This window comes from Oncorhynchus keta, chromosome 4, assembly GCF_023373465.1.
Source record: "Oncorhynchus keta strain PuntledgeMale-10-30-2019 chromosome 4, Oket_V2, whole genome shotgun sequence".
In the NCBI taxonomy this organism is placed as follows: domain Eukaryota; kingdom Metazoa; phylum Chordata; class Actinopteri; order Salmoniformes; family Salmonidae; genus Oncorhynchus; species Oncorhynchus keta.
Window position 1 is genome coordinate 22,365,107 of NC_068424.1, and position 23,235 is coordinate 22,388,341.

The window sequence follows — 23,235 nt, forward strand, 5'->3', positions numbered from 1 at the left end:
GACACATTGGTGCAGCTGGTTTCCGGGTTAAGCGGACGAGTGTTAAGAAGCACGGTTTGGTGGGTCATGTTTCAGAGAACGCATGACTCGACCTTCACATCTCCCCAGCCCTTTGGGGAGTTGCAGAAATTAGACAAAATTGCAATTGGATATCATGTATTGGGCAGAAAAGGGGGGTAAAATATAGATATTAAAGTTTATCTTGCATTAACCGGAGAAAATAGCCTGGCTACAGGAGAGAAGTACAGAGAAAAGTAGCAACACATCAGTCAGAGCACTGTCTGCTAATAGAATACCCTTTTGTGAATTATCCGAGTTTAGAAGTACAACTGAAGCACAAAATTAGTCTGATGCAGATCAACAATTACAATAAGAAGCATTTTAGATCTGCATTTACGAAACGCAGCAAGATATTTCTTATGCGTTTTTATATTTTTTTCCTGCGTGAAAATGTAGAATTCTGCATTAACACAACCCCTAAGTTTAACTTGCTATCTAAGTAAGTGGCTGAATTAATAAGGTGACGGGGCATCATATTGTGTTAGCTTTTTGCCAAGTTTGAGAAGTCAAAGCCCTTTTGGATGAGTTATTTGTACAGCTGCCACTGATATCTTGATTTCCTGCGTTTTTTCTCCTCTCTGTTCTCGGCCGATCTGCTCCTCCCCTGATCTGCTCCTCCCCTATCTTCTCTGAGCAAGGCAGGCAGGCCCATTGCCCTAGCGACTCCAGACTCCACACAGAGACTGTGTGTAGACATGCTGTTAGAGATCCAGTACTGCTCTTCCTTCAGACAAGCATGCGTCAAAACTTTGTTCATTTGTACAATGTCTCTCGTTCACATTCGCTTGGAAATGTCTAAACTCACCAGAAATGACATTCGGTAGCTCCTACCTATATATGTATAACTTTAGGAGCTGGATTCCCTGACTTGGCAATTGTTAGCATATTTAGCTAGCAGCCTCCATGGAAATTATCAATTACTTGTGCTAATTTTGTTAGCATTCTAGTAATAGACGTTCAAAGGACTTTTTTTTGCATTTTTGGGGCTCCCTTGTGTACTAAGCCGGTAATACCGTAAATCCCAGGATGAGAGAAGGATGGTATGATGATATGAAAGTCGGGATACCGCCCAATTCTAATCTCCAATGGTAACGACAAATAGGTCACCCACCATTTGTAACGGGTTGGAGTTATTTCCAAACACCACGGCAGTGTTGAGAAAAGGGGGGTCAACAAGGTACCCCTAAGGAAAGAAAGAGAGCGAGAGAAGGGATGGGGAATGTTAAGATGCTATGAGTTAAGACTGAATAGTAGTGCTGAGCGATTAGTGCCTTTTGAGGTCGGTTCGATCATAAAAAATGTATCACAGTTTTCAAATACGGTTTTGATTATATTTTTAGACATTAAATGCACTATGCATTTGGTGTGTATATAACATTTGTTTTATTTGATTGTTATTATTTCATTCCAAGTCATCATCTCTGTTGTCTAATGTGCAAACTGTACACTTGTATCAATGTGCACCATTACAGGGAAGATAGTTAGGAGAGCAATAGGAGAGAGAGGAAGATTGAGGGATCGGCCCTCCTCAGAGCACAGACTGATGAGAGATGGTCCAATAGAGGTAACCAAGACTCACAAAAGCAATGCACAGTGTTGTGGCACGTTCAGATAGAACTATATGATGTACTGTAAAACAAACCCCTCTGACATGTAGAAAAGGGCATCTTGTCAGTTCTATCTGCAACAGTGTTGTGCCTACCGAGTGTGGCCCAGGCTTGTCTTGTGACTGCAACCTGCAGAGAGGGGGCAGCACAGAATGTCATTGATTTGTACCAGAAGATGTTTTATCTTGGCGGTTGTGGGGATTTGGCAGAGTGGAAGGAGCGAGATTGCAGTAGAGAGAAAGGGGGAGGGAGAGCGCAGAACTGTAAAGGGATCGACTAGAGGGAGAGGAGCAGTGCTTATATAGGCTTTTATAACACCCACTAACCCTCCTTAAGACTACAGATGTATCCATACTTCACCACCCACTTCCCTTAAATCAAGTCCTTAGCCGAGGTTCTATAAAGTGAGCCTATAGCTTAATAGCCTTGAGCAGTGCTGAATGGGCACATTTCACTATCTCCATCAGCCATCACTTCTCCAACCTAACCACTAGCTAATTGGGTGGGGTTAGCATTGCACTATGTACTATCATCCAAAGCTTGAGCATACATTTTTAGTTTGTCTATGTGATCCATGTGGGAATTTAACCCATGGCCTTGGCATTGCTAACATCACACTGGTTTGCTAGCAATGCCATTTCCTTTCAACATTAAGCTTGACGTACTCTAATTAAGATACAAGAACCCTAGGAGCTATTTCCTTGGGAGTTAGTTTATCTGCAAGGCTTAGTCTTTAGTTCATTGGGTTCATAATCCTGCCAGCCCTTGATCCCAGTCATACAGATGTACATTTCCTGTTGCTGTAAGATTTTATATGTATTATGTGGATTATAATTAATGGACATTTTTGTAGGGTTTGATGAATGTTTCGTTAGGGCCAATCAAAACTGAAATGTCAAAGTGGAAATTACAAACATTAGAAGCCTTTTTAAACCTCAAATACACCGTTTTCTTTTCCTGCCGCACAGGAACATTTGAACGCAATAAAATAGTGATCAAATTATTTTTATTTTATTTAACCTTTATTTAACTAGGCAAGTCACTTAAGAACAAATTCTTATTTACAATGACGACCTAGGAACAGTGGGTTAACTGCCTTTTTCAGGGGCAGAACGACCGATTTTCACATGGTCAGTTATGGGATTCGATCTAGCAACCTTACTGGCCCAATGCTCTAACCACTAGGCTACCTGCCATCCCAATTAAGATCCTACATAAGGATCATTGCATTCATTCCACTAAAGTTACACCTGTCCTTCTACTCCCACCCTCCCTCCCTCCCTCTCTCTGACTCTCAAAGCAAAGAGTGAAAGTTCTTTAAAAGTGGTGCTTTCAAATGGAAAAGTCAATGTTTCTGCCCCTTTGCCTTGATTCCTAGCCCATCATATTTTCCTAAGAGCATAAAAGAGAGGGTGTCCGCAGGGGAGAAGAATGTCTTTTGCCACCGTCCGTGTGAGTATTGGTAGTCACAAAACAGCCATGGGAACAGCCTCGCAAAAACACTGCTCCTTGACCACTGCTCTATCACCCAGCCTCACCTGGGACTCTGTCTGTAACAGGCTTTTTCCTGGTCCACTACCCACTCCTGTCACGCTTTAACGCACACTGGCTGGAGACGTTTACCACCCAAAGATGGCAAATTAAATGCTTAGCTGGCTCCCCGATTTGCATTTGTAGGGCTGGAGCACACACTTGGAATTGTACAGTGTGTTAGTGTGAAACTTGGATCAAGTTGTGTGTTGACCAGGATTTATAGTGCCTTCAGAAGTATTCAGACCCCTTGACTTTTATCACATTTTGTTACGTTACGTTTAATCCATTTATTCTAAAATGGATTAAATCAAATATTTCCCACAGCAATCTACACACAATAACCCATAATGACAAAGCAAAAACAGGTTTTTAGAATTTTTTGCTAATTTATTGTAAAAAAATATTTTAAAAAGATACCTTTCATAAGTATTTCGACACTTTGCTATGGGACTCGAAATTATTATTTTTTTACCTTTATTTAACTAGGCAAGTCAGTTAAGAACAAATTCTTATTTTCAATGACTGCCTAGGAACGGTGGGTTTAACTGCCTGTTCAGGGGCAGAACACACCTGTCTATATAAACTTCCACGGGTGAAAGTGCATGCCAGAGCGAAAACCAAGCCATGAGGTCGAAGGAATTGGTCATAGAGCTCATAAACAAGATTGTGTCGAGGCACAGATCTAGGTAAGGGTACCAAAAAATGTCTGCAGCATTGGAGGTCCCCAAGAACACAGTGGCCTCCATCATTCTTAAATGAAAGAAGTTTGGAACCACCAAGACTGTTCCTAGAGCTGTCCGCCTTGCCAAACGGAGCAATCAGGGGAGAAGGGCCTTGGTCCCTCTGACAGAGCTCCAGAGCTTCTCTGTGTAGATGGGAGAACCTTCCAGAAGGACAACCATCCCTGCAGCACTCCACCAATCAGGCCTATATGGTAGAGTGGCCAGACGGAAGCCACTCCTCAGTAAAAGGCACATGACAGCCCGCTTGGAGTTTGCCAAAAGGCACCTAAAGACTCTCAGACCATGAGAAACAAGATTCTCTGGTCTGATGAAACCAAGATTGAAGTCTTTAGCCTGAATGCCAAGCGTCACATCTGTAGGAAACCTGGCACCATACCTAAGGTGAAGTGTGGTGGTGGTAGCTTCATGCTGTGGGGATGTTTTTCAGCAGTAGGGACTGTGAGACTAGTCAGGATCGAGGCAAAGATGAATGGAGCAAAGTACAGAAAGATCCTTGATGAAAACCTGCTCCAGAGCACTCAGGACCTCAGACTGAAGTTTCACCTTCCAACAGGACAACAACCCTACGCACACAGCCAAGACAACGCAGGTGTGGCTTTGGGAAAAATCTCTGAATGTCCTTGTATGGCCGAGCCAGAGTCAGGACTTGTACTCAATCAAACATCTTTGAAGAGACCTGAAAATAGCTGTGCAGTAATGCTCCCCATCCAACCTGACAGAACTTGAGAGGATCTGCAGAGGAATGGGAGAAACTCACCAAATACAGGTGTGCCAAGTTTGTAGCGTCATACCCAAGAAGACTCGAGGTTGTAATCGCTGCCAAAGGTGCTTCAACAAAGTCCTGAGTAAAGGGTCTGAATACTTAGGCTTTTTTGCAAACATTTCAAAAACCTGTTTTTGCTTTGTCATTATTGGATATTGTGTGTAGATTTTTCAGGGGAAAAAACAACTTAATCCATTTTAGAATAAGGCTGTAACGTAACGAAATGTGGAAAAAGTCGAGGGGTGCACTGTATATGATTGTTTGGGATTTTTTTTCAAAAGCTACAAATTGATGTAAGTGGGTGATTTGTGTATGCAAAGTATTCTCATTGTTAATAACATCCTCATAGGAACTGGAGAACTGTTTCCGCTCATGAATAATTCCGACACAAATTAAGATTTCTGATTGAATTCCAACCCACTCTAGAAATATGTAATGGAATGTTTTGAACTTCCATAAATGGCACTTAGCTAATAGAGAATTTTACTAATCCTGTCCTGGAGACTACAGTGTGTTTCAGTTCAGATGCCTCTCCTCACTATAATGTGCTGTATACAGACTGACATTTATGCTCTCTAATGTTGAGGCCAGGTATTTGACATGACACTCAGGTAGCAGGCAGTCCTCTGTAGCTATTGCTAGCAGAATAATTCAGCCTGAATAGACCTACCACTGCAGACCTGGGTTCAAATAGTCATTCGGATTCTGAAAGCAATAGAATTAAAGGTGCAAACACCACCCATCTGGCACTCTAGACAGGCTCAATCAAACAAATATTTCAAGGAAGCCAAATATTACTTGAGCCCAGGTCTGCTTCAGTACAGACTACTGGCCAGTTGCTTCAAGGCGGCAGCTTTGGGCGCTGCATTATCATGATTCTGCATTGCAGAAATTACGCACACCACTTTTTCTACATTTTCTTGTTACAGCCTGAATTTAAAACTAATACAATTTGGATTTGTTTGTCACTGGCCTAGAGACAATACCCCATAATGTCAAAGTAGTATGATGTTTTTCTAAATTTTTACAAATTAATTAAAAGCTGAAATGTCTTGAGTCAATAAGTATTCAACCCCTTTGTTATTCCAAGCCTAAATAAGTTCCGGAGTAAAAATGTGCTTAACAAGTCACAAGTTTAATGGACTCATCACTCTGTGCAATAATAGTGTTTAACATCATTTTTTAATTACTACCTCATGTCTGTACACCACACATACAATTTATCTGTAAGTTCCCTCAGTTGAGTTGTACAATTCAAACAAAAATTTAACCACAAAGACCTGGGAGGTTTTCCAATGCTTCACAAAGAAGGGCCTGTTTGTAGATGGGTAACAAATAAAAAGAAGCAGACATTGAATATCCCTTTAAGCATAGTGAAGTTATTAATTACACGTTGGTTGGTATATCAATACACCCAGTCCATCACTTGGTCAGTCTATGTCATGGAAAGAGCAGGTGTTCCAAATGTTTTGTACACTCAGTGTATACAGAGAGTACCAGTATCAGATCAATATGCAGGTGTACGAGGTGCTCTATATATACAAAAGTATGTGGCCACCCCTTAAAATTAGTGGATTCGGCAATTTAAGCCACACACGTTGCTGACAGGTATATAAAATCGAGCAAACAGTCATGCAATCTCCATAGACAAACATTTGCAGTAGAATGGCCTTACTAAAGAGCTCAGTGACTTTCAACATGGCAGTGTCATAGGATGCCACCTTTCCAACAAGTCAGTTTGTCAAACTTCTGCCCTGCTAGAGCTGCCCCAGTCAACTGTAAGTGCTGTTATTGTGAAGTGGGAAACGTCTAGGAGCAACAACGGCTCAGCCGTGAAGTGGTAGCCCACACAAGCTCACAGAACAGTGTGCAGAACAGTGTGCCGAAGCGCATAACGCGTAAAAACGTGTCTGACCTCGGTTGCAACACTCACTACCGAGTTCCAAACTGCCTCTGGAAGCAGCGTCAGCACAATAACTGTTCGTTTGGAGCTTCATCGAATGTGTATCCATGGTCGAGCACCCGCATCATCATGCACAATGTCAAGGGTCGGCTGGAGTGGTGTAAAGCTCGCCGCCATTGGACTGCAGTGGAAATACATTCTCTGAAGTGATGAATCACGCTTCACCATCTGGCAGTCCAACGGACAAATCTGGGTTTGGCGGATGCCAGGAGAACGGTACCTGCCCCAATGCATAGTGCCAACTGTAAAGTATTGGTGGAGGAGGAATACTGGTCTAGGGCTGTTTTTCATGGTTTGTGCTAGGTCCCTTAATTCGAGTTAAGGGAAATTTTAACACTACAGCATACAATGACATTCTAGACAATTCTGTGCTTCCACCTTTGTGGCAACAGTTTGGGGATGGCCCTTTCCTGTTCATCATGACAATGCCCCTGTGCAGAAAGTGAGATCCATACAGAAATGGTTTGTCGAAATCAGTGTGGAAGAACTTGACTGGCCTGCACAGAGCCCTGACTTCAACCCTATCGAACACCTTTGCGATGAATTGGAACACCGACTGCGAGCCAGGCCTAATCGCCCAAAGTCAGTGCCCAACATCACTAATGCTCTTGTGGCTGAATGGAAGCAAGTCCCCACAGCAATATTCCAACATCTAGTGGAAAGCCTTCCTAGAAGAGTGGAGGTTGTTATAGCAGCAAAGGGGGGGACAACTCAATATTATTGCCTGTGATTTTAGAATGAGATATTCAACGAGCAGGTTTCCACATACTTTTAGTCATGTAGTGTATTTGAGGTAGTTATGTAAATGAAGGCAGGGTAGAATGACTAGGCATTCAGTCTACATAATAATGAGAAGTACAATAAATAACAGAGTAGCAGCAGCATATGATGAGTGTAAATGTGTGTGTGTGTGTGTTGTCCTTATGCATTTGCATGTGCATATACAGTGGATGTGTGTTAGTTTTGTGTGAATGTGTGTGAGATGTCATGTCAGATCGGCGATAACAACAAGGAAGGAAGGCAGGAAGGATCCATTTTAAGAGTACTCAAACAGGGCCTGTGCTTAACACAGGGTGAAAAGGGACATTTGTGTTTATTTTGTACTGGCCAGTGATACACAGTGAGGTAATAGATTTTGGGAGATGTTAGCTGGGTGAGATGAGGACCTAAGGGTCTTGGACTGGAACAAACAGCTGTTTCATAATGTACTATATTGAATAGCTGTTTATCACACCGTCATGTAACACGGATGCAGCCGGGGTTCTCTTCACGTGTGGCTTTTGTTTTAGGTGTTGGGGCTATGCTCAATACAATACCTATTTTTTTTACCCATTTGCACAAAATTTCTACATTTGCAGTCAGCACTGGGATTTGAACCGACAACCCTCCAGTTACTGGCCTCGTTTCTCTAACCTCGAGGCTACAGCCAACTGTACTGAGATGGTTCAATATGACTCTGAATAAACTGGTTGTTCTGTTGGTGTCCGGTAATGTAGCTTTATGACTAATTTCCATGTTTTCATTACGGTAAGAATGTCCTGACAGAGGAGGAAGAGTTATCTTGTTGTTTTTTGGGGTACTTAATTGAAGTCATTTTCACTAGCAAGTCCTGTGGACCTTTACGCCTCGCCATCTCTTTCATTCGATTTTTTAAAAGCCTCATTTGACAACGTTTTGGCAGGATACAGGCTTTCTAAAGGCTATTGTCTTACGTCAGTGGCTTCCAGCAGATTGTCTTCTGTTGTAAAGCAGTCGATATCCATCATACAGGAGCTTCTTACGCTCTCTGACCCCCCCTTTATTCCCTTGGCTGTTATCCCAGTAACAGCTGCAGTCAGGCCCGCTAGAACCCCAGCTACCCTGGGCTATTATTGGAAGTTTCCAAACCCCTCTTCAGAAAGTTTGAGTTTTCTCACTCTTTCCAACTCCTGTATCTTAAATGGTTCAATAGAAGCCCAAGGAGGTACTGGATATGTGCAGCTTTGAATTGAACGCTATCCCTTCACTTTTTTCTCTCTTTTTGTATTGATGGAATGGCAATATCGCTAGCTTCTTTAGAGCCTCAGGAAATGTCAGTGCCCACAGGCTGACACGTTCTCAATATCAACATGATTTGTTCTTCTGAGTGGTAATAATTAGGCCATAGCTTCACACATCACTCACTGATCCCCTTATGTCTGTTGATTTTCCATCAACAGTTACAACCCCTCATCATAAGGCCTACATAACATTGTCATAACAACGACATAACGGACGTCATAACCAGTCATGACTTGTGGTGTTGGCCTTATGACTGGGAAGGTTCAAGCAAAGTGTTACTATGGTAACTCCACCAGATGCTCTCCATTGAGATGGTCTCCCAAACTGTAACGTCCGTCGTTAAATGAAGACCAAGGTGCAGCGTGGTAGGCGTACATTTTCTTTAATTTGAAATGTTCCACCAAAAACAATAAACAACTCAACGAACGTAAAGCTAGGAGTGCAACACATGCAACACACAAAGACAAGATCCCACAACAGAAGGTGTGAAAAAGGGCTGCCTAAGTATGATCCCCAATCAGAGACAACGATAGACCACTGCCTCTGATTGGGAACCATACTCGGACAACAAAGATATATAAACATAGATTTCCCACCCTAATCACACCCTGACCTACCAAATAGAGAATTTAAAGGATCTCTAAGGTCAGGGAACACTAACCAGTGTGTCTGTCTTCTACATGTCTTTGTCCAGGTGGCTGACTTCATCCACTCTCTTCACGGCTGTGATGAACAAGCCAAGCAGTTCAAAGAGGAGGTAAGAGATGACACACCCTCTATCCACCCTCTGGTCCCCCTCCTCTAGTCCCCCTTTAGACCCCTCTGGCCCCTCTCTAATCTCCCTCTAGTCCCCTTCTAATCCCCACAGGTCCCCTTCTAATCCCCTCTGGTACCCCTCTGGCCCCACTCTAATCCCCCTCTGGCCCTCCTCCTCTAGTCCCCTCTGGCCCCCCTCTAGTCTCCTCTGGTCCCCCTCTGGCCTGCCTCTAGTCCCCTTTAATCCCATTCTGGTCTGTATCTGGCCCCCCTCTAGTCCCCTCTGTCCCCCCTTTAGTCCACTCTGGCCTGCCTCTAGTCCCCTTTAATCCCATCTGGCCCCCCTCTAATCCCCTCTGGTCTGTATCTGCCCCCCCTTTAGTCCCCTCTGTCCCCCCTTTAGTCCCCTCTGCCCCCCCTCTAGTCCCCTCTGGCCCAGCTTTAGTCCCCTCTGGCCCAGCTTTAGTCCCCTCTGTCCCCCCTCTAGTCCCCTTTGTCCCCCCTCTAGTCCCCTTTGTCCCCCCTCTAGTCCCCTTTGTCCCCCCTCTAGTCCCCTTTGTCCCCCCTCTAGTCCCCTTTGTCCCCCCTCTAGTCCCCTCTGTCCCCCCTCTAGTCCCCTCTGTCCCCCCTTTAGTCCCATCTGGCCCCTCCCTAGTCCCCCCTTTAGTCCCCTCTGGCCCCCCTTTAGTCCCCTCTGTCCCCCTTTAGTCCCCTCTGGCCCCCCTCTAGTCCTCTCTGGCCCCCCTCTAGTCCCCTTTAATCCCCTCTGGCCCCCCTGTAATCCCCTCTGGTCTCTATCTGGCTCCCCTCTAGTCCCCTCTGTCCCCCTTTAGTCCCATCTGGCCCCTCCCTAGTCCCCCCTTTAGTCCCCTCTGGCCCCCTTTAGTCCCCTCTGTCCCCCTCTATTCCTCTCTGGCCCCCTCTAGTCCCCTCTGTCCCCCTTTAGTCCACTCTGGCCTGCCTCTAGTCCCCTTTAATCCCATCTGGCCCCCCTCTAATCCCCTCTGGTCTGTATCTGCCCCCTTTAGTCCCCTCTGTCCCCCTTTAGTCCCCTCTGCCCCCCCCTCTAGTCCCCTCTGTCCCCCTTTAGTCCCCTCTGGCCCAGCTTTAGTCCCCTCTGTCCCCCCTCTAGTCCCCTTTGTCCCCCCTCTAGTCCCCTTTGTCCCCCCTCTAGTCCCCTTTGTCCCCCCTCTAGTCCCCTCTGTCCCCCCTCTAGTCCCCTCTGTCCCCCCTTTAGTCCCATCTGGCCCCTCCCTAGTCCCCCCTTTAGTCCCCTCTGGCCCCCTTTAGTCCCCTCTGTCCCCCCTTTAGTCCCCTCTGGCCCCCCTCTAGTCCTCTCTGGCCCCCCTCTAGTCCCCTTTAATCCCCTCTGGCCCCCCTGTAATCCCCTCTGGTCTCTATCTGGCTCCCCTCTAGTCCCCTCTGGTCTCTATCTGTCCCCCCTCTAGTCCTCTCTGACCCCCCTCTAGTGTCCTCTCTGCCCCCTCTAGTCCCTCTCTGGCCCCCTCTAGTCCTTCTAGTCCCCCTCTGGCCCCCCTCTAATCCCCTCTGGTATCTCTCTGGTCCCCCTCTAGTCCCGTCTGGCCCCCCTCTAGTCCTTCTCTAGTCCCCCCCCCCCCCCCCCCGTCCGAAGTAATCTAAATAGTTTTAATGCTGGCCCTCCTCCATACGGCTAAACTAATGTGGCGAAACAGGTGTGGAGTAGCCTTTGCCCGTATAGTTGTTAGGCTGCCATCTGCAACAACACACTCAGTGAAATGGATTCTCTTCCTTCGTCTCCACTATGTTTGGTCCACTATGTTTGGTCCACTATGTTTGGTCCACTATGTTTGGTTTGTTTGAGTTCATAATTATATAGAGGTAAGGAGACATGACTGGAATCCAAAGCAATTCATTAAATGCTAGTAGCAGTAGCGATTAGCATTCCGAGCACAGCCATCTTTCCCTCCGCTAATCTGACTCTAGTGTTTGCCATTGCTCTCTTGGTTATTGAAATCCCCTTTTCACCAATCCCAGTTAACACTCCACAGTTGTGCTTTTTATATACACAAAATGTGAGTTGCACGTTTAGTCGTTGAACAAGCATTTACCATCTGATCCAACTGATAAATACACGATTACTGTTTCATAAATGATCAAACGGCTCATACTCTCTGTATAGTGGCAGATAAGATCTGTAGCCCTTAGAGAGTGAGAGGGATTTTTTTTCTAAGTCTCACTGGGTTCAATTGACTGCATATCAGCTGTTGACCCATGCTGTAATCTGATTGGTTGTCGTCCAACAGCAAATTGACGGGAAAGCCTTCTTGCTGCTGACCCAGCGCGACATCGTCAAGATCATGTGCGTGAAACTCGGTCCTGCCCTCAAGATATACAACTCCATCCTGATGTTCAAGCACGCTGAGGACAACCAATCGGCAGCTGGCAACGCCAACACATGAAGCATCGGAAGCCACACCCACCAGGCCCACCCTATGTGTCTGTCAAACACATAGATTTACTGTATGGATTCATTCCAAAATCCCTGACCCCTGACTCCTGCTCCTTCACCTTGGCCTACAGGCACTTTAGTTAAAGGACTTGAACTTCAACTAAAGCCGCTACATGATCTGTCCAGACCGATGGACTTTCAGGTTTGTGTGTGTGCATGTGCGTGCGTGCGTGTGTGTGCGTGTGTGTGTCTTCTTCCTTGGACACAGCCTCTAATTCTGCCTTTAATACTCAAATGTAGGTGTCATGAAGGTCAACTCAACAAAACCCGCATTTACAGCTACACAGCACAGTTTTCTATGTCTTTTACGCTGTAGCTTCTCCATGCTCTACTTTTCTCCTTCAGGATCAAAGAAGTGACAATCACCATCAACAGTACAAAGCCGTGCACTACATCATGACAAACTGTGCTTTTTCTGGGTCATCACGGTGCTATGTGTATTCCGATTACAGTCTACATCACAGTACGGGAGTTGACCTCTGGTACTACCAGCTTACGATCTCTGTCTATCGACTCAAACAGGGATACATATTCCAAACGTCTCTGCCATTTTGATTTGTTTTGATTCTATTTTGTATAAATGTTATGTCACTATCTATATCAACTCACCTATATTTATTGTGAAAAATATCTTGGTGTTTGCATAGTTGAAGAAAATTAATATATTATATATGAGGAAATTGTTTTCAATTTAATTTGATAATATATTGCACATTAGAAGAACGAAAAATAACTTGACTTACGTTTTGGAAAATGTAAAACCATGGGATAGCTTTGAGCTGAAGATAGTCTAAATAAGTGTCATTTATGTTATTATAATGTTAAGGTAGTTAAGATATCTTACGTAGTCTTACTTTCTGTGGTACTGCAGCTCGAGACAATAGCCATGTACGTTTATCATTATTTACCTTTTGATCCATACTCGTTGAAAAGGACCAATATTGTATTTTCTGTTCTCCTTCATTTTCATTTTTGCTCTCCTTTTTACCATTGGGGTAAGTTTTCTCACAGTCCTGATAGGTTGAAGTTGTTTTCTTATTATCAAAGAACAGCATACTTTATCTTCTGCACAATTAAGAGTTTAATCGTATATTTTGCTATAACTTGGAACTTAAGCTATATGTTGAAACAACTGTGCTATATCATTTGTTCTCTAGTCTTAATATGAATGTTGCTACTAAATTTCAACAGAACGCCATTGAAACTTCAGGAATATGAAGAAACCGTTTACTGTACTTTCTGCTTTTTTCCTATAGGGACTTTCTCTCTATCCCAAATGTCAAGCATCCGGAAACGTATATTTTATTCTGATGCTGCTTGTCTTTCTCAATGCTGTAACGCGCAAGACTGCTGTTTAGTGCATGGACAATAGTGCTACATCTTGGTACAACCTCCAATATGGAGTTAGATATCTGCCCTTAACATATTCTACACGTATTTAGGTGACTCACAATCTATTTTGGCGGATATCTACCTCCATATATCGACCACTTATCTATGAAAATGACAACTAATTGAACCATAAAGATGTGTTGTACATATTTGTAAACCCTGTTTCTTACACTGAATTTACACTTTGTACACACTTAATGGATTCAGATCACATGACTTCACAATCCAAATAAACAGTGCAAAGTCCCTGCCGTCTCCACACTCCGTTTTAGTTCTCCTCAAGACAGTTTTGCATTATTAATTGTTTATTTGACTACTACAGTGCGAAGGCTGCACGCCCATTTCCAACTTCCAAGGTCCCCCTTGACATTATGTACAAAAATGGAAATTAATGGACTGTGGCTGGGATTTATTCAACTGCAGATAGTGGTCTTCCGGATTGCACTTTCTATTTGATTTGCACAGCAGCGTGTTTCGGATGGTTAATTTAGATACTGGCAGTCCTGTGGTGTGACACAGGACTGCCAGCCATCCACTGCTGCAAAACCAGACACATTTTCACTGCTTTGAAAATCAAACACACTTTGTAGTCCCATTTCTCTCTGTGACCACCCTGGAAGGGACAGAAGGTCAACACGACATTGACCCTGCATACTCTACTCTACTCATAACCAGGATCACCAAAATACATCTCAGTCCTGTACTATACATGGAAGCAGCAGAACTGATGATGCGAGACCAAGATACTTCATACATTATTCAAACTAAATTTTAAGAAAACAATGTGCTTGTTCAGTATCCCAGAACTATGCCTCCAGGACATATGAATACCTATTATGAATATATTGAATTGAATACAATAGATTGGATATTTCTATACTTACATGAAACACACTGACTGAAAATAAATAGAAAGCACATGAACATGGCTGGTATAGAGTGTTTTGATGTAACCCCAAGGGCATTTGACCCCAGGAGAGTATGGTGGCACATCCCACATCATATGCAGGCTTTATCCTCTGTAGCCCTAAAATTCAACTTGGGACCCTGAAGCCAGTTCCACTGCATTTTTTTCATTGTTGCCCTCTAATCAGGGACTGATTTTGACCTGGGACACCAGGTGTGTGCAATTAATGATCAGGTAGAACAGAACCAGCAGGCTCCGCACCTCAGAAGGTAAGAGTTGAATACCTGATACTCTATAGTAGCAGTCTTATTTAATGCTCTTTCTCTTGGTGTAGTGTGTGCAGTGAGCCTATGTATCAAAGCTATATTCATGTTATCCTCTTATAGAAATTGTAGGTGGTCTCCTGGAGCCCTTGGACCCAAGCTCGTTTATATAAAAATAGATATACAACAACAACAACAACAAAATATATACACAGTGCCTTGTAAAAGTATTCAGACCCCTTGGAAAGGTTCACATGTTGTGTTACAAAGTAGGATTAAAATAGATTGAGTTGTCTTTTTTCTATCGACGATCTACACATAATATTCTGTAATGTCAAAGTGGAAGGCAAATTCAAAAAATGAAATAACTAAAATATAGTCATTACATAAGTATTCAACACCCTCAGTCAATACATGTTAGAAACACCTTTCCCATTGATTACAGCTGTGAGTCTTCTTGGGTAAGTCTACTGTTTAACAGATTTCACAACTGTATTATGCAATATTTGCTCATTATTATTTTAAAAATTCTTTAAGCTCTATCAAGATGTTGGGGGATCTGGGCTAAACAACAACTCATGTCTTGCCATAGATTTTCATGCAGATTTAATTTAAAAGTGTTACTTGGCCACTCAGGAACATTCTTCTTGGTAAGCATCTCCAGTGTGGATTTGGCCTTGTCTTGTAGATTATTGTCCTGCTGAAAGGTGAATTACTCTTACAGTCTCTGGTGTAAAGCAGACTGAAACAAGTTTTCCTCTAGGATTTTGCCTGTGCTTAGCTCCATCCTGTTTCTTTTTATCCTGAAAAGAAAACAGTATTTGCCAATGTCAAGCATACCCATACCATGATGCAGCCACCACCATGCTTAAAAATAAGGAAGCAGTTACTCAGTGTTGTGTTGTGTTGGATTTGCCCCGAACATAGGCTTTGCATTTAGGTCACAAAGTGTATTCCTTTGCTGTGTTTTTCTTCTTCTTCAGTATTACATTAGTGCCTTGTTGCAAACAAGATGCATGTTTTGGAATATTTTATATTCTGTATACATGTATTTTTCTTTCCACTCTCTGTAATTTAGGTCATTATTGTGGCATCATGACAATGTTGATCCTTCCTCCGTTTTCTCCCATCACAGCCATTGAACTCTGTAGCTGTATTAAAATCATGGTAACATCCCTGAGCCGTTTCATTCCTGTCTTGCAGCTCAGTTCAGAAAGATGACTATCTTTAATGTGTCTGGTTTAATTCATAATCCACAGCATAGTTATTAACATGACCAAAGAGATATTCAATGTCTGATATGTTGTTGTTACCCATCTACCAATCACTGCCCTTCTTTATGATGCTTTCAAAAAGCTCCCTGGTCTTTGTAGTTGAATCTGTGCTTGAAATTCAATATTTGACTGAGGAGCTTACAGATGTATGTATGGAAGACATAGGAAGGGTTGGTCATAAAGAAATTATGTATGTCAACCCCTATTATTTCAGTCCATGTAATTTATGTGATTTGTTAATTACCCCTGAACTAATTCAGGCTTGCCTAAACAAAGAGGTTGAATACTCATGCCAGGACAATATTTTAGTTATTGAATGTTTTATATATCAAAAAATTATAATTCCTCCACTTTGACATTAGAGTATTTTGTGTAGATTGTTGACAAAAAAATAACAAATCCATTTTAATCCCACTTTGTGACAATAAAATGTGACGAAATCCAAGGGGTCTGAATACTTTTGCAAGGCACTATATACACATAGTATATAAAACATTAGGAACCACCTGCTCTTTCCATGACATAGACTGACCAGATGAATCCAGGTGAAAGCTATGATCCCTTATTGATGTCACATGTTAAATCCACTTTAATCAGTGTAGATGATTGGTTAAAGAACGATTTTTAAGCCTAGAGAAAATTGAGATGTGGGTTGTGTATGCGTGCCATTCAGAGGGTGAATGGGCAAGACAAAATATTTAAGAGCCTTTGAAGGGGTATGGTAGTAGGTGCCAGGCGCACCAGTTTGAGATCAACGTCAAACTACAACGCTGCTGGGTTTTTCATGCTCAACATTTTTCCCATATGTGTCAAGAATGATCCATCACCCAAAGGACATCCTGCCAACCTGGCACAACTGTGAGAGGCATTGCAGTCAACATGAGCCAGCATCCCTGTGAAACGATTTCGACACCTATGTCCAGACGAATTGAGGCTGTTCGAGGGCAAAAGGGGGTGCATCTCAAAATTAGGAAGGTGTAAGGTGTTCCTAAGGTTTTGTACAGTCAATGTGTATATGTATGTATATATATGTATGTGTATATATACAGTTGAAGTCGGAAGTTTACATACACTTAGGTTGGAGTCATTAAAACTAATTTTTCAACCACTCCACAAATTTCTTGTTAACAAACTATAGTTTTGGTAAGTCTGTTAGGACATCTACTTTGTGCATGACTCAAGTAATTTTTCCAAAAATTGTTTACAGACAGATTATTTCACTTATAATTCACTGTATCACAATTCCAGTGGGTAAGAAGTTTACATACACTAAGTTGACTGTGCCTTTAAACAGCTTGGAAAATTCCAGAAAATGATGTCACGGCTTTAGAAGCGTCTGTTAGCCTAATTGACATCATTTGAGTCAATTGGAGGTGTACCTGTGGATGTATTTCAAGGCCTACCTTCAAACTCAGTGCCTCTGCTTGACATGTGAAAATCAAAAGAAATTAGCCAAGACCTCACAAAAAAAATTGTAGACCTACACAAGTCTGGTTCATCCTTGAGAGCAATTTCCAAACGCCTGAAGGTACCACGTTCATCTGTACAAACAATAGTACACAAGTATAAACACCATGGGACCACAAAGCCGTCATACCGCTCAGGAAGGAGACGCGTTCTGTCTCCTAGAGATTAATGTACTTTGGTGCAAAAAGTGCAAATCAATCCCAGAACAACAGCAAAGGACCTTGTGAAGATGCTGGAGGAATCGGGTACAAAAGTATCTATATCCACAGTAAAACGAGTCCTATTTCGACATAACCTGAAAGGCCACTCAGCAAGGAAAAAACCACCATTAAAAAGCCAGACTACAGTTTCCAACTGCACATGGGGACAAAAATTGTACTTTTTGGAGAAATATCCTCTGGGTCTGATGAAAAGAAGAGATAACTTTTGTAGGTACCTGTTTCCTCCAGCATCTTCACAAGGTCATTTGCTGTTGTTCTGGGATTGATTTGCACTTTTTGTCTACAGTGTGCATTCACAGCCCTGTGCGTTCTGTACCAAATCCTCCCACTTGTCGTGCTAAAGTGGGTATCTGTCCAGGACCGGTTGTGCCGGCTCAGCGCGCCTTGTCTCCAGTGCGGCTCTACGTGCTGTATCCCCAGTGCGCCTTCACAGCCCAGTGTGTCCTGTGCCAGCTTCCCGCACTTGCTGTGCGCAGGTGGTAATTTGTCCAGGACGCGTTATGCCAGCTCTACGCTCCAGACCTCCAGTGCGCCAAAACTGTTTTGCAGCAGTGAAGGTCCCCAAGAACACAGTGGCCTCCATTATTCTTAAATGGAAGAAGTTTGGAACCACCAAGACTCTAGAGCTGGACTCCCGGCCAAACTGAGCAATCGGGGGAGAAAAGAGGTGCCCAAGCATCCAATACTCACTCTTACAGAGCTCTAAGGTTCCTCTGTGGAGATTGGGAGAAACTTCCAGAAGGACAACCATCTCCGCAGCACTCCACCAATCAGGCCGTTATGGTAGAGTGGCCAGACGGAAGCCACTCCTCAGTAAAAGGCACATGACAGCCCGCTTGGAGTTTGCCAAAAGGCACCTAAAGATTCTCAGACCATGGGAAACAAGATGCTCTGGTCTGATGAAATCAATATTAAACTTCTTGGCCTGACTGCCAATCGTCACGTCTGTAGGAAACCTAGCACAATACCTACGGTGAAGCATGGTGGTGGCAGCATTATGCTGTGGGGATGTTTTTCAGCGGCAGGGACTGGGAGACTCGTCCGGATCAAGGGAAAGATGAAAGGAGAAAAGTACAGAGAGATTCTTTATGAAAACCTGCTCCAGAGCACTCAGGACCTTTGACTGGGGCTAAGGTTCACTTTCCAACAGAACAACGACCCTAAGCACACAGCCAAGACAATGCAGGTGTGTTTTCGGGAAAAGTCTCTGTACCCAGCCAGGGCCCGGACTTGAACCCGATCTAACAACTCTGGAGAGACCTGAAAATAGCTGTGCAGAAACCTGACAGAGCTTGAGTGGATCTGCAGCTAAGAATGGGAGAAACTCCCCAAATACAGGTGTGCCAAGCTTGTAGTGTCATATCCAATTAGACTCAAGGCTGTAATCGCTGCCAAAGGTGCTTCAACAAAGTACTGAGTAAAGGGTCTGAATACTTATGTAAATGTAATATTTCCTTTATTTATTTTATTAGCAAAAATGTCTTAACCTGGTTTTGCTTTGTCATTATGGGTTATTGTGTGTAGATTGGTGAGGGGAAAAAATGGTTTAATCAATTTGAGAAAAGGGCTGTAACCTGATCAAATGTACAGGGGTAAAGATTTACCCCCAATGTACAGGGTAACCTTTACCCCAATGTACAGGGGTAAAGGTTTACCCCCAATGTACAGGGTGACCTTTACCCCAATGTACAGGGTTAAAGGTTTACCCCCAATGTACAGGGTTAAAGGTTTACCTCCAATGTACAGGGGTAAAGTTTAACCCCCAATGTCAGGGGTAAAGGTTTACCCCCAATGTACAGGGGTAAAGGTTTACCCCCAATGTCAGGGGTAAAGGTTTACCCCCAATGTACAGGGGTAAAGGTTTACCCCCAATGTACAGGGGTAAAGGTTTTATAGTTAAGCTCTAGTGACCATGAATGTTATAGCTTTTTTCAACTGTTGGTTAATGGGGGAGGTAGACAACAGATAATGGAAATAAATGACTCCGGGTGTAAGGTGGGGAAATTGGTGGTGTAATTTCGCTCAATGCAATGTTCCCTGTTGTTGTGTCTCTCTCTCTCTCCTCTCACATTCTCTTAATCTCTCTTTCTTTCTTCCTCCCTCACTCTCACTCTACCCCTCTAATGGTCTCATTCTCTTACACACACACATTCACACTTACATTAACAACTTATTAATGGCATTCGAATTTGACGAATGCCCTGCCAACATCCCCTAGGTTGCAGAACATGAATAACCTACCTACTGTATGTGCAACCAAACCTCCCGAATGCTTCAGCCCTGGTCAATAGCAGAGAGTTTGCTGATCTAGGTCTTTCTATGAGTGCTATGGGAATCTTCTGTCCGCAGGGCATTTTAATTCTCATATCTCCCATGGTTGGGTGGAAGTGGCGGAAAGAGCCAAGGATTTGGATACAGCAGTGAAACAGTAGTACAAAGCATCAGATCAAGCACATTTTAGCTTGGACTGGATCCAGGCTCCCAGGTGCTTTAGTGGAAAGAAATGCAAGGCAGACATGACTCCTCGGGGAGAGCGAGGAATCCCCTGAGATATGTGTGTGTGTCTGTGTGTGTGCGTGCATTCTCAATGCCGTGTGTACGTGCATGTTCTTGGAGGTATTGAGGACACCTGCGAGCAGGAGAATGAATGATTGTCGGTACTGTATGTTCTGACAAACAGAGGCTATAAGCTGCAGCATAAGCTGCTCACATCAAAGGCGGAGGAGGTTTGGCTTTATTAAGGCTCTTTCTAGGCACATAGGTGGCTTCCACAGCACCAGTGGCTGGTTCAACAACCTGGACCTTGTTACCAGCAAGCTTCTTCATCTTTGAATCCAAGCTTATCTGGGTAAATTGCTGGCTTGGTGTTATGTGGAGTTGAATTTCAAAGGGCTTCATTGTAGATGCTGTATGTTTTAGCATATGGTGGATGGGGAAGTGCAGTGGTATGAGTATCAATATGGTTTTTCAACGTATAGTTAATCTATTTAAAAGACCCACTGCAAATGAAAGCCGATGCCAATACAGGGATTCCCATTTCCATCCTACCCTATTGGGTTTTAAGTATGGATATTTTAAAGCATTCAATAATGCATTTATAGTGGATAGCTGCCACATTTGACCATACACCATGATATAAACTTCAGAGGAATTGGATTTTACCTGATAAATTGCTTTAAAGTTAGCTGCACTCATGACCATATACATAGATAAGTTGCCTATACATGTATATTGGGCTCCCAAGTGGCGCAGCAGTCTTAGCCACTGCATCTCAGTGCTAGAGGTGTCACTACAGACCCTGGTTCAATTCCAGGATCTATTCCAACCGGCTGTAATTGGGAGTCCCATAGGGTGGCACACAATTGGCCCATCGTCACCCGGGTTAGGCCGTCATTGTAAATAAGAATTAGTTCTTAACTAACTTGCCTAGTTAAATAAAGGTTATATTTTGCTCTGATGGAGGTATTTTCAATCCTAGTGCTTGAGAAACACTGGGTGCAGGCATTTGTTCTGGCTCAGCATTGACTAACTAACAATCTAACTAATGATTAATTCAACTAATTAGCAAGCACATGTTTAGCTGATTCAGATGGGTCAGCACTGGATTGGATCAGAAGCCTCTACATACTATGGCTCAGACCAGTACTGAAGAACACCAATGGATTCTAACTTCATGTGGACCAGTATTGTACTGCTTAAATTATTGTAGGTAAAATGCAGGTGACATAACTTTCACAGAACAGAGAATGCCTACTGCATTTTCCTGTGGGTTCTGGGTATATTCACCAACACCAATAGGCTACCTGTTTTCCCACAAATATTGTCTTAGGGTCATTTTTGACCCAGCAGTTATAAAATAATTTACACACCACAAAAACCACAAAGACACACACACACACACACACACACATTGATAAATTGAGATTGTGTGCTACTGACTGAACTCAGACAAAACTAAAACTTCCTTGTGCATGTACAGCATCTCCCCTCCACATCCCCACACATGACTCAAGTTCACAGACAGAATAAAAACAATTTCAGACAAAATAAAAATGTCTTGAAAGCATTGTTTACTAATGGGGAATGCAGTCAGAGGCTATAAAGGTGCTGCAGATGACAGTCCCCCAGTTCTCTCTTTGCTGAAGCCATGAGTGCACGTTTCAGTTCCCAACAGGTCATAGATCTGATTTTATCAGATGTCCAGGGGGAACAAGAGAACAATGATTTAGAAGAGGAGGAGGTATCTGAAGAAGGTTGGGAAGAATACAGCATGATGGATCATCTTCAGATGAAGAAGGAATCCCCCAAGCTGAAAAAGATACATTTTTGTCAAAGAACAGCAAAATAATATGGTCCTTGTCACCATATGACAACCACAATATGTCATAAGGATGACCCCAGGGCCCACAAGACATGCAGTTGTCCAGGACATCGCCTCAACATTTTACATGTTCATTACACCAGCCATCGAAACAATCATGCTGGAGCTGACAAATTTGGAGGGTTTCTGTAAATATGGAGACAACTTAAAAAGGATGGATGAGTTTGACCTGTGTGCCTACATACAGCGGGTGTGTATAGGTCCCCGAGGTGAGGCTACATGTAGTCTCTGGGATGCAAGGAGTGGAAGGGTGATTTTCCGTGCCAAGATGCCACTGACAGTCTTTCACACTTTCTCAAGAATGCTGCGATTTGATAACCGTGAGTCAAGACCTGCAAGATGCGTGAGAGACAAACTGGCGGCCATCTCCACCATCACCCAACCTCAACCCAATTGAGATGGTTTGGGATGAGTCGGACCGCAGAGTGAAGGAAAACAGCCAACAAGTGCTCAGCACTTAGTTTTGAGGTTATGCTCAGGTAAAACAATTTGGCTAATCTATACTTCCAAGTCCAATTCTTGAAGATCAAGGGGTATAACATTTATTGGAATGACTGGAATTCTGATAGACTTTGTTAAACAGCCATCACTACCATAGAGAGGCTGCTGCCAACATACAGACTCAAATCTCTGGCCACTTTAATAAATGTACCTTATAAAAGGTATCACAATGACTTTAAATAACGCCACTTTAATAATGTTTACATATCCTACATTACTCATCTCATATGTATGTACTGTCTATACCATCTACTGCATCTTGCTTATGCCGCACAGCCATCACTCATCCATATATTTACATGTACATATTCTTATTCATCCCTTACATTTGTGTGTATAAGGTAGTTGTTGTGAATTTGTTAGATTACTTGTTAGATATTACTGCATTGTCGGAACTAGAAGCACAAGCATTTCGCTACACTCGCATTAACATCTGCTAACCATTAGTATGTGACCAATACAATTTGATTAGATTTTTTAATGTAAAGACATAACTGAATTGTATTATTATATGTAGTAGAAAGCGATGGCTTAGAAGAAGCCTACATATCCAAATTGAACATCCATATATGGCCAGCTATGTAAACTTTAACATTGATTTATCCTGCAATAGATGGCATTGAATTGGTAACATACATTTTTTTCTTTCTTATGCCTAATAAGGATAAAGTAATCTAAAAAGTAACTGAATGTAATCGGATTACGTTACTGACCTTGGGTAATCCAAAATATACTTTTATGATTACAATTTTGAACTGGTAATTAGTAACTGTAACGGATTACATTTAGAAAGTAACCTACACAACCCTGCTGGTACAGCAGTAGCTAGTAGCTGTAGGTAAACTTGTTACTGATACGCCTAACATCTCCGGC

At 42.9% G+C, this 23,235-nt stretch overlaps 1 protein-coding gene across 4 annotated transcripts in view; it reads left to right on the forward strand.

Annotated features, from left to right (window-relative positions):
• Positions 1 to 13,594, forward strand: part of LOC118370878 (lethal(3)malignant brain tumor-like protein 4) — a 138,751-nt gene extending 125,157 nt beyond the window's left edge. For all 4 annotated transcript variants that reach the window (XM_035756099.1, XM_035756111.1, XM_035756119.1 and 1 more), the window contains 2 exons: positions 9,404 to 9,466; positions 11,751 to 13,594. In XM_035756099.1, the coding sequence (XP_035611992.1) occupies positions 9,404 to 9,466; positions 11,751 to 11,906 (219 nt within the window). In that variant the 3' untranslated portion in view covers positions 11,907 to 13,594. The remainder of the gene's footprint in view (positions 1 to 9,403; positions 9,467 to 11,750) is intronic.
• Positions 13,595 to 23,235: the final 9,641 nt, after the last annotated feature.